A 12,224-nucleotide genomic window follows, 5' to 3' on the forward strand; every position below is an offset into this window, starting at 1 on the left:
GGTCTGAGGATGCAGCTTCTGCCACACTCTCGCCCTTGTTGCTGTTGCCACTTGTTGATGTGGCTCTCTTAGCATCCTGTGCTTTCGAATTGCACACGCTCATGGCCGATTGCATGGAGGACCTTTCACAGGCTATGGGCCCGTTGGTGTACCTTTGGAAAATGATTAGTTTGGGTATATGAGACAGAGCAGGCTCCTGTCCTGGTTCTCTTGGCTGAAGCCAGGAGTGCAGGCCAGGTCTCCTAAGCAGGTGGCAGGATCCGTTCCTTGTGTCACCTGTGCTGCACCCCTCCCCGACCCCGGGGTCGGCATTAGCAAGGAGGCAGAGTCAGGAGTTGGATTTGGGAATCCAGTTGAGGCAACCGGGAAGGAAAGACTGTCAGGCACTTTGGCCAGTCGTGGCCAGAGGCTGGCATGGTGGCTACTATTTGATCATCCTTTGGCAGCTTCTCTGTAGGTATTGATGCTTGCTTAAGGTTGGTTTGGTTATTCCTTTGGTTTCGTATGTGGTGTAGCATGCCTAACTTTTGGCCTCTGAAACAGTCATAAATGTTAGTGAATTGCTTTCAGGTAAATGGCATTTTGAGAAAATTCCCTAGGCTTACATAGAGGTATGATAGATGTTTAATTGACTTTCAGCATTTAAATGGAAATGTTTGTATTTGGATCCCACTTGGAGCTGATAGGGTCTCCTGTGGGCTGTACATACGACAGGCAGATGTTTCTGTGTGCTTTGTCTGGTGTCTGGGATTAGCAGAGGAAACAAACCGCTTTCCTTTGTGTCTGTTAGTGGAGATGGTGAGAGGGCGGGCTGCGCAGTCCCTACTTGGTAGCCGCCTTCAGGTCGGGACTTCGGGCAGGTCCGACTGCTCACCCCCCACAGTGAGCTTGGCCACAGGAAGCACTTCAGGGTCTGTGCTCCCACGTCGGGTGGAAAAAGGGCACACTCACAGGGACAAGTAGGTAACAGTCTCTTTCAATATTTGTTAATACATCTTGCACTTTCAATGGTAAATGCTCTGGCATTTCATGGTTTATTTTTTAAAAATTATCCATTTTCTTTTTTTTTTTTGAAGATTTATTTAGTTTTTATTGGAAAGTCGTAACAAGCAGACAACTCATCTGTGTTGACAGAGAACTAATATGCATGACAAACTCCTTCTCTGTTAAAAAACTGACTTGGCAGTTTGCTGTGTTGGGATGTTTTTGTGGGGGGCTCTGCTCTTCTCCCACCCTAGGATGCCAGCTCTGCGATTGGGTGTTCTTTACTGTTGTTCGGTTGGATAGACACATGACCAGGTATCTTCCTGTTCTTTGTGCTTTTTTTGGTCTCTGGACTTCTGTGTATTGATACGGGACTAGCTCTGGTAACCACTCAGTTTCTCAGATTTGAGAAAAACTTTGGGTTGTGTAAGTCATGAATGCTTAAGTATTCTGTAGCACTAATTGCAGATTCCCACCCCATCTCATGCTCCCCACTCTTTCCTAATGAGCATTTTTCTTTATTTAATAAGGGCAGTGAGATGGCTGATCTTTATATATTTTTAAAGGATTTATTTTTATTTGAGAGGCAGAGTTACAGAGAGAGAGAAGGACACACACAGAGGGAGAGAGAGAGAGAGAGAGAGAGAGAGATTTTCCATCCACTGGTTCACCCTCCAAATGGCCACAGTGGCTGGAGCTGGGTTGATCTGAAGCCAAGAACTTCTTCCAGGTCTCTCACATGGGTGCAGAGAGCCAAGCACTTGGGCCATCCTTGGCTGCTTTCTCAGGCACATTAGCAGCAACTGGATCAGAAATGGAGCAGCCGGGACGTTAGACAGTGCCCATATGGGCTACTGGCACCACAGCTGGAGGCTTCGCCTACTGTGCCATAACCCTGGGCCCCTGGTCTTTTAGCTCTTGATAACTGTTTTTCACCCTGTCTCCCAAGCTGTATTACAGATAATGTCTTTTTTCTCCATGAACAACTTTGAAGTGGCATTCATGTGCCCCACAGTCCCTCGTCTAAGGGGTACACCTCAGGGGTTTCCAGAGAGTAGCAGTGTACAGTTGGGATTATCATAAATTGAAAAGTGTTTTCTTCCACCTCCAAGGAATTCTGTGTGCCTTAGCTGCTGCACGTTTCCCCCACCCCTGCAGCCCTGGGCAGCACTGTGTGCACAGCTGGGCATTGCGTGTCTATGTTACCATGTCCTGTTCTCTCAGGGGACACATGTGTTTGCCTTCTCTGCGTTAGTGTGGCTCAGGTGTGGTGTCCCCGATGTGAAGGTTGGAATAGCAGGACCCCCTCACTTCAGTGGTGTCCTGTGGCACTTGTCGTTGGAGCATCTGTTTTGTTTTAAATGGTTGATGTGATTCTGAGTGGATCCCAGTGGCATCAATTGAAAATAAGCAAACTAATAAAGCATATTCTTTTTTTTCATCTACTTTAAACATAGAATGACACTCAGAAGGAGCAGGGGTTTCAGTGAGCTGTACTGCCCCAGTGTGCAGTAGCCAAGCTGAGGCCAGAACACAAACTCCTTCTGGGTCTCCCATGGGGGTGGCAAGGGCCAAAGCACTGGACTAATTTGCTGCCTCCCAGGGTGCGCTGGTAGGAGGCTGCTCAGAAGTGGAGTAGCTGAACACGAATAGGGCAAATTGGCAGTTTCCATCAGTTGCTGGCAGTAGTTTAGAGTGATGACAAATATTATTTTGATTTTTTTGTGTGTTATTTAGTTATGAGGAAAGTGTATGGTAAGCAATCCATTTGATGGTTTACTAATTTCCTCGTTGTTGAGAAGTCCGAGTTGATTATGTATTTAATATGATAACCATTTGTGTGCTGTGAATTGCATTAAGAGTTATGTAGGGCAGAGTTGATGCTTACTAAATGTACAAAATGGATTGATGAGATCAGCCAGTTAAATCTTTTCACCAGTAAGGCACTCAACAGCCCATGAGATATTTATTAAAAATGTAAAGTAAATCCTCTTATTTTTGTATCATAGTGTCAAATAGCAGTAAAATAAACATGTTAAGATCCTTAATCTACTGCTATGTTTCACTGTAAAATTTACCTTTGTTAAAATTTGCTTCTGTTCAAATTTGTTGAGACCGCACGTAAAAGTATCCTAATATTACTTTGGCTGGTATTTTCTAATTACTGTATAATATTGTGGGAATGCAAATTTTATTTGAATGTCAACTACAGTTAAGCATGTGCCGTTTGTTTTTCTTACTCAGGTTTTGTAATTTGATGCAATGTTTTTATCACAATTTAATAAATGTTTGCTTTATTTAATAATAATAATAAAAAAAAGAAGTGGAGTAGCTGAGGCTCCAGCCAACACTCCAGGATGGGATAGGGGTGTCCCAGGTGGTGGTTTGACCCACTGCTCTGTAAAGGCTAACTTGCAAAGCATATTCCATATTCCCAATTCATTCATTCATTCATTCTTTCTCTCTCTCTCCTTTCTTCTTTCTTCTTTCTCTAAGGATTTATCTTTAACAGAAATGCAGATAATAAAGAGAAAAGGAGAGACAGAGAAAGATCATCTGTCTGCTGGTTTACTCCTTAAATGACTGTGGTAGCTGGAGCTGAGCTGATCCAAAGCCAGGAGCTTCTTCTGGGTCTCCCATGTGGGTGCAGGGTCCCGAGGCTTTGTACTGTCCTCCACTGCTTTCCCAGGCCACAAGCAGGGAGCTGGATGGGAAGTGGAGCTGCCAGGACACAAACTGGAGCCCACCTGGGATCCTGATGCTTGGAGGTGGAGGATTGGCTAATTGAGCATCACACCAGGCCCACCAAGCATTTTTAATCTTTATCATTCATTGTGCTTGAAATGGAGAGTTTGCCAGTTTAAGAAGTCTTTGTAGTTATTTAAAATTGTGCATTATTACTCTAACTGCGTTCGAGGTTAAGAAGAGGCAAACTCAGTTGTCTCCAAAGATTGTTGAACTTTCAAGATGGAACAAGCACGGGTTGCGCACTCAGCGATCATCTGAAGTCTGTCAGAACCTGTGACGGTCATTTGGGATAGAAGGATGACCTTCCCGGCATCTGCTGGGAGCCCCGAGGTGCTGTGAGGGCCTCCGGGGGACAGAGCAGCAGCGATGGCCCACATTCTGGTTTCCTGAGATGGCGGCAGAGAGCAGGAGCTGACTTCTCAATTTCCTTTTGACTGTAGGCTAAGGTTTTGTTTTCAGTAATATTTAAGTTCCTTACACAGACTGTTATATATCTGGAGGAAATTCTTACTGAGTTATGTTCACAAATCATGTTTTGTGTCCAAAGAATTCTTCCTCTACAGAGTGTACTTGGTGATGAAGTTCTCCTCTGGAAGCTGTGATAATGCTAGTGTTAATGTAGAGAAACTGTGGTTCCAGGTGGCGTTTCGCTGTCAGATGTCCGCCACGGGGTGGATGTACTTGGGTGTTCTTGCCTTCGTTGCTTCTTGTCTGCAAGTGACTGATTGGAGTTGATGAAAAGGAGTTTACCGATCTCTGATAAGACTGCTGCGACTCTTGTCACAAGTATGATTTTTTCAAAATCAGGATTTATTGAATAATTCCTAGTGATATTTCAGAGTCTGATATTTTAAATGGCTTCTCTTCCTTTGCTTAAAAAAATATGGGGTCTTTAGGAACTATTTTTGTTTTAGGTAAGTGAAAATCAGTATTTGCAAAGTTGATATGATTGTAGAAGCGCTCAGAATGATGGAGTAGGAAGCATTGTGTGAGCACAGGGCCTTCTGTTTGACCAGCTGAAGTGCAGCCCGTACATTTGACAGCGTGAGCAGAGTTGCCAGAGTATTTTAATTGAGTTTACGTGCACCACATGTTCTAACACAGTGGCTTTCCTTTGGAGGAAATGCAGTTTAAACGTGGGCTTTTTTGCTTACAGTTTCTCCTAACAGCCTGGTCTCTGGATCCAGCCTGGGGTGCGTGTGCCTGCCGGCTGTGTGGCCTGGGCCAGTTGCCCTGGTGTCTGAGCGCAGTCCCCTGAGCAGGCCGAGGTGGGGCAGGGACCCCTGTCGTGGGCTCCCATGAGGGAGGGTTACTGAGGTTCTTAGCCCAGCACTCCGCGCTCCTAGGGAGTTCTGGCCTCTTCAGTTCTCTCTGCCTTAGCCGCCTTGTTTTGGACAGGTTCTCTGACGGAATTGTCAACAAATCCTCCTTGTAAATGTTTCAGCTTGTTCAAAGTGCTGCCTGCTGGTGCTCTGAAGGATGACGCATGTGCGGAAGGTGAAAATCGCCCACTTGTAGGAACAGCATACTCTGGTCAGCTGCTCTTCAGGACTCTAATTCTGAAGAACCTGAGGGAAATTTAAGTCTGAGTTTGTTGTTGCATTTCTCCAAAGGAATGAAAGTGAAATTATACTAGCACCCAGTCTTGAGTAAGATGTGGGGACTAGATCAGTGATGTTCAACAGAAATATAATTTGTGTCACATACATAATTTGGAATATTCTAGTAGTTAAAGAAACCCAAAAAAACCAGGTGAAATACATTTTATTATGTTTTGCTTCACTCCATTTTGGCATTTCAGCACCTGATCAGTGTAATGTTATTGATGAGGCTGTTTGCATCTTTGTGCGCACATCTGTGTGACTGAAATCTTAGAGCTTCTCAGCTGGCCTGGGCAGCTAGCTCCGAGCTGTGTGTCTGTGCCCTGCACACAGCTGTGTGTCTGTGCCCTGCACACAGCGAGGCGAATGCTGAGGAACGGGGGACGTGGGAGGAGCAGCAGTTACGGATCACCGGGTCTCAGGTCAGCATGTGCGCCAGGGACAGTTAAGATCTGCTGGGCGTCAAGATTGTAGGACCAGCAGATGTTCATGTTGACTGAAAGTCTTACAGCAGATTTTATTCAAGCATACTTGTGACAATAAACCTTTTCTTTTGAAAGGCGCAGTTACACAGAGAGAGCGAGAGACAGAGAGATCATTGTCGGTTCACTCCCAGGTGGCTGCATGGCCAGGGTGGGCTGAGCTGGAGCCACGTCTCCCTGAGGCCGGCAGGGCCCGACCTTGGGCCATGTTCTGTAGCTCTCCCAGGCACATTAGCAGGTGGCTGTCCTGGAACTGGAGTCAAAGCAGCACTTCAGTGTGGAATGCTGGTGGTGCCAACGGGAAGCTAAACTGCTGTGCACAGTCCCAGAAAAATATTTTTATTGAAAAGGCAGATATAAAAAGGAGAGACAGAGAGGAAGATCTTCTGTCTGCTGGTTCACTCCCCCAAATGGCTGCAGCGGCCGGAGCTGAGCTGATCTGAAGCCAGGAACCAAAGCTTCTTCCAGGTCTCCTATGTGGGTGCAAGGTCCCAAGGTTTGGACTGTCCTTGACTGCTTTCCCAGGTCACAAGCAGAGAGCTGGATGGGAAGTGGGGAAGCTGGGACACATATCAGCACCCATATGGGACCCCAGCACGTGCAAGGCGAGGGCTTCAGCCATTAGGCTACTGCGCCGGTTTCCCCAGGAAACTATTTTATGGAGTTTCATTGGGATATAAAAGGCAAAGGCTATTGGTTCTGTGTGTGGTCACTGTGAGGCCTGTGCATTGTCACTTGGGCTGCCGCCAGCGGTGAGGAGTCCTTGGGCAGGAAGGGAAGTCAGGCGCGGTGGACCTCTGCACCTGGGAGCTCGCAGGGCCCTGCCTCAGATTCCCACCCGCTCCCCCATTCAGGCTACCTTCCGCAGTCGGTGGAAGCCATTTTCAAAAGGAAGCACTGTCGCTTAAACGGATGTAAGTTGAGCTGCACAAATGAAAACTGAAGACTGGTGGAACTGATCTCTTCTGTTTTTCCCTCGGACTGAGGTGGCTTTAGGAGGCCCTGTAGGACGTGGTGAAGGCCACAGGCACACTGCCCTCCTCCTCAGTTGGCATGGCCACTGTGTGCTCACCGGGGCAGCGTTGGCAGCCCTGGCACCTGCTGTTCACCCTGAGCCCCAGCGCGCTGCTGTCTGCTTCATTTACTCCTTCTATTCTTAAGACTAGCTTTTTGTTCATCTCTTTCTGCCATGACTGGTGTTGGCCCTGCTGCTGCTGCAGTTTGCCAGGTTTGGAAGCTCATCTTCTTTCTCCCCAGAGTGGGGACCTGCAAGGCTCCCCGGATCTGTTGTCTTTCATACAGGTGCTGGTTTCTCGTTCGTTCTTACCACCCAAAGGTTAGGCAAAGAGCTGGCTACTTCCTTGGAAGGCAGCAGAGGTTTGTGTTTGCTTTGTCCTTGCTTGCTCCACAGTGTGCTTTCTTCAGTTCTCGGTTCACGGTAGGCAGAGAGCCTTTCGTCTGACCTTGACTGTTGGTAGCGTTGCCTGCCAGAGGTGCAGTTTAAGCGCTTTACCTGTGGCAGTGTGTGAGCTGTACGGTATACTCTCTTCATGAACAGCACGCGGTGCGGGGATCAGTGGGGTGCCTTGCTCAGAGTTTGTAGTGGAGCTGCGATTTGAACATAGGCAGCCCGTTTTCCAAATAGTCAAAACACATGATCGGAGGCGTAGTGTTTCGCAGCCGCCAGGGAGGAGAAAATCAAGACTCGGCGAGTTTAGGCGACCTGCCTGGAGTCAGAGGTAGTCATTGCCGAGAACCCGGAGCTTCTGGTTCCTGGACACGTGCCCTTGCTCCTGTGGAACAAGTACTGAAGACACTCAGGTTTTGCATGCTGGTCTTGAAACCCAACCCTGGTTGATGTTAGCAGATACAGTAAGTGGACATGCAGTGTGTGGGTGTACACATCTGTCCCCGTGGGCTTTCGTGTTACTGGACTGCTATTCAGCTCGGGGAGGGTACATGGAGAAGAATAAGCAGGGGACTGACTTTGATTGCTATACAAGTTGTTTTTTGAGGTAGTTTCCTCACTTTCAGCTGTCTGTGAGGTTGGAATCTTGTAGGTGGCACTGATTGAGGCTTGTCCAATTTGATGTGTGTGATGAGTGTCACCTGTCCCGGATGGTTTGGTGAAGAAGCAGAAATTAAAGACACAAAGTTGATTATACGAGGTGTTTTTCTTGCTCTCTTTTTTGAAAAAAAGAAAAAAAAACCCACTTGTTTTCATAATGCAACTAGATTTTTAAATGCAAGGTACCATGAGGTTAAGTAGCATTGCCAGAAGCTGGTGGGATAGCTTTAGCTTAACATGTGAGTTCAACTGAACGCTGAGAAACGAGCTCACTTGCCACTGGCACGTCAGCAACAGAAGCCTGCTATGTCCCTGTGAGTCGGTGAGCACGCCTCAGGAGAGTTCCTGGCCGAAAGGCACCTTCTCGGCACCTTCCAGAGCATTGCAGACAAGGTCAAGTGGGTGTGGGTTGTGGCAGTTTGGATTTTAACAGACCCTCCTGTGACTTCAGTGTGAGTCTAAGTTCAAGAACCACTGACAAGGAAGGAACGAGTGACAGTCTGATTTGGTTGTTGTTGAAGGTAAAGTGTAACATTTTTTGGCAAAAGTATTGGATAAGTGATCAGCTCAATGAGTGTATTTCTTTTTGTTTAAAGTGTCCACCGTGTGCAGAGCAGCTGGCCCCGTGTAGTCTGTTCTGTGGGCTGCTGAGACCCGTCCACCGTGTGCAGAGCAGCCAGCAGCTGTACCCAGCTCACCCGCCTCTTGTTGGTTTTCCTTTGACAGTTGTGGGTTTATGCTTCTCTCTTGGGCAGGTGTCTGGCACCGTGCTTAGGATGCCTCTGGGGTGATGGCACCCCACACCACAGTGCCTGGGATGGAATGCTATGGTGTTCTCGAGTCCAGCTTCCTGGAGATGATTCAATGTCCCAAGTGTGTGTGTGTCTTTTGGCAATCCCGTGGAAGCTCATGTTGGTTTTGTGCTAATCCAGCCAGAGCTGTTGAGGGTGTTTGGGAAGCAAACAAGGAGCTGGAACATGTCTTGTCTGTCTCTTTCAAATACAAGTAAACAAATGAACAAACTGAGCAGTAGATGAAGCTTTCACCCTTCCTTACGTAGCACTGTGGAGTCTGGTCATCACCCTTGTTTATCCGCTGCTGGCTTTGCTGGCTGACCAGAAGTACAAAGTGAATACTGTGTAAATATCTAAGTTGTGTCTTACAGGATAAGTAATTGTGTTCTCTCTTCAATCTTATTCCAGGATCCATCAGTTACACAGGTGACGAGAAATGTTCCTCCAGGACTTGATGAGTATAATCCGTTCTCAGATTCTAGAACAGTAAGATGCCTCATGCTTTAATTACTTTTAAATGTTTAAATAGAAATTTAGTGGGAATTCTATTTCAGTTATGGTTATGCATTTAGTTGATTGGATAAACTTAATGTAAAGCAGGCTGGTAATTTTCTATTTAGAATTCAATAGTTAGATTTTTTTTAACATGAAGGAATATCAGTAATAATTGAAAATTACCATAATGGTCCTACTGAAATACTTGAGAATTTTTATATGTGTTTTAGCAATCAAGTGGGGCAGTGTTTCCCGGTATGCTTGTTGTCTTCATGGCAATGGGGTGGCGCTCGGGGCGTGCTTTTTTTTACAGTGGGAAGCCTGTGCATGGTTGTCATGAGTCTCGGCCTTTGCTTAGGCCAAGGAGGACCTCAGAGCTTGACCTGCTTCTGAAGACAGAGTGTTCTTTCCTTTGAAATTTAGTCTGCTCTAAAATACAGGGGCATGGGAAAAACACTTATGGAACAGTGGCTGGCTACCCTGGACACAGGTGGGGAAATTGGGTCCTGAAGTCTTATGGCTAGGAATTAGTTCCCTGCTCTCCCCCTTAAGGCTGTTCTGATGCTTTGCTGTTGAGAGTTGTTCCCCACTTTTCAGTTGCACTGTTTGGTTGTTTGATGGTTGGTGAATCCATCTCAATCCTGAGTTCCTGGTTTAAATACTGGCTCTTGAACAGTCATGTTCTGAAAGACTCAAGTTGTGTGCTTGACTTTGGATTTGCTCCCTGGTTGAGGGACTCCTCTTCCTGACGTGCCGTTTTCCTCAGGCAGGGCCGGCGTGGTGGCTTCTTCTGTAGGCACCAGCTTATTTTTTGTGCTCCACTTCTGAACCTGCTAATGGCTTAAGAGAAGCCATGGAAGATGGCTTGAGTGTTTGATGTCCTACCACCCAGAAGGGAGACCTGGAAGAAGCTCCCGGTCCCTGGCTTCTTCAGTCTGTCCCAGCTCTGGCTTTTACAGACATTTGAGAAGTGATGCAGTAATGGATGTCTTACTCTGTGTCTCCTTCTTTTTAAAGATTTATTTCTATTACAAAGTCAGAAATACAGACAGAGAGGAAGATCTTCCATCCAATGGTGCACCCCCAAGTGACTGCAACCGCTAGAGCTGAGCCAATCCGAAGCCAGAAACCAGGAACTCTTCCAGGTCTCCCACACGGGTGCAGGGTCCCAAGGCCTCAGGCCACCCTCGACTGCTTTCCCAGGCCACAAGCAGGGAGCTGGATGGGAAGCAGGGCCCCGGGACTAGAACCGGCAACCATATGGGATCCCGTTGCATGCAAGGCAAGGACTTTAACCACTACACTATTGCGCCGGGCCCTGTGTCTCCCTCTTTTAGTAGAATTCCGAATTTCGTAGGATTCAATCAACCAATATTAAAGAAAAAAATTTAATAAGCCTGGAAAGTAATTCTAGAAATGTATCAGCTGCTCAGTTTTAGGAACTTGTCTGATTTCTGGGGATGGAAATGGAAGCTAGACTTTTAAGTCCACGGATAAAGCAAGGAAGGTGCTGTCCAATTAGCGGGCTTTGCTGTTAGGAAACGCATCCAGTCTTCCGCACTCTGAGCTTAGGCTACTCTTACCTGCAGTGGGGTGCTTGTCCAGTGACTCGCACTGTCAGCTTTGCCATGTGGAATTCTCCTAATATTCAGAAAAGGGTGTTTCCAATGTCTACTTTGTTAGTTACAAAAGGTCGGAAGAGATGGGTCACTCAGGGCTGTCTTGCCCCCCATCCCCCGCCGCTGTCTCTTGCCAGGCTTTTGCCTGATCCATTTTGCTAGAGCTTCTTCAGACAGGTGCCCAAGAAGTGCAAGGTGCGGTTCTGATCTCAGAAAAATTACAATGCGCAAAGAAGATATATCCAGGACAGAGAAAGTGTGAACATGTAAACTATGGTCCTAAAGTTTGGAACTTTACAGTCCGGGCAAGGTCCTCTGAGAGTGTGGAGCTCGGCATAATGAGAGCCGGTTTACAGTGGAACAGTTTTTCTGTGGCTGCTGAGTGTTGAGGTGGTGTCAGAACCAGGAAGAACATTGTTGTGAGAAAGCAGTAAAAATGTGTTTTCCACTGCACTAATAAATAAACATTCCTTTGTTTCCTGTACGATACACTTTCAGAAATTTGTGTGTGTGTGTGTGTGTGTATGGATGCTTCCAGAATGCATTAGATCTGTTTGGATAATTGATTTAAGTGATGTTCTGAACCTTGGTCCAAATATTGTTTTAGTTGATTGGTGGTATTCACATTTATCTTAGAAAGTACTTTGGAGACGAAGTTTCCAGGTTGTTGCATAAGGCTGTGCTAAGCTACTTGAGGTCAAGAAGTTCTTTCAGTGGGATGGCCGTGTAACCTTGCTAAGATATAGAACACTGTTACCTTGATCTTCATTTTGTTTGAAACACACATACACGTGAGTGCACATCTGGGATTCTCTCTGCTGGTTCTCTCCCCAGATACCGCCCACAGCAGTCAGAGTGGGGCCAGGGTGTAACCACGAGCCTGAAGTGCCATCGGGGACTCACTTGGGGCGATCTGTCACCCTGGAGCACCTCCCCAGCAGGCAGGGTCAGGCTTTCTGGAGTAGCTGAGACTGAAGCCTGCGTCCTCCAATATGTGCTGAGGCTGTCCCAAGCTGCCAAACACCCACCCAGCTTTTTCCTTTTGTTCTCATTAATTTGCTTTTATTATTTTCAGTTTGAAAGGAAACTAAAAATATTTAAGCAAGGATATGAAATGAAGAATGCAGAGTAATTTTATGATCCACATGTTCATTCACTCAGTATAGTAAATGCAGAGAAAGCAGTTGTCACAGGATACCTCCTGACCAGGGCAGGGACCACACAGAGTTACCAAGGTCAGCAGGAGCCTGCAGCTGGTTTGTTGAGCTGTGACTTCCCCGGAGCTTGCCTGAGCAGGGCCAACACGGGTGATTCCCTGGCCTTGCTGTCCGCGTTCCATCCTCCCAACTAGGTGGGATTTTCTGCCAGAAAGTAAATGTTGGGTACCGGCAGAGTGACGGACGAGCCCAGGCGGTCCTCTCCGGACGTGAGAG

The 12,224-nt window shown here is 46.8% G+C and overlaps 1 protein-coding gene across 1 annotated transcript in view; it reads left to right on the forward strand.

Annotated features, from left to right (window-relative positions):
- The window catches only part of SCAMP1 (secretory carrier membrane protein 1), a 51,837-nt gene that overhangs the window by 9,870 nt on the left and 29,743 nt on the right, over positions 1-12,224 (forward strand). The window contains exon 2 of the mRNA XM_058656429.1: positions 9,086-9,163. Coding sequence (XP_058512412.1) covers positions 9,086-9,163 — 78 coding nt within the window. The remainder of the gene's footprint in view (positions 1-9,085; positions 9,164-12,224) is intronic.

Source organism: Ochotona princeps, chromosome 28 (genome assembly GCF_030435755.1).
Source record: "Ochotona princeps isolate mOchPri1 chromosome 28, mOchPri1.hap1, whole genome shotgun sequence".
Classification (NCBI taxonomy): Eukaryota; Metazoa; Chordata; class Mammalia; order Lagomorpha; family Ochotonidae; genus Ochotona; species Ochotona princeps.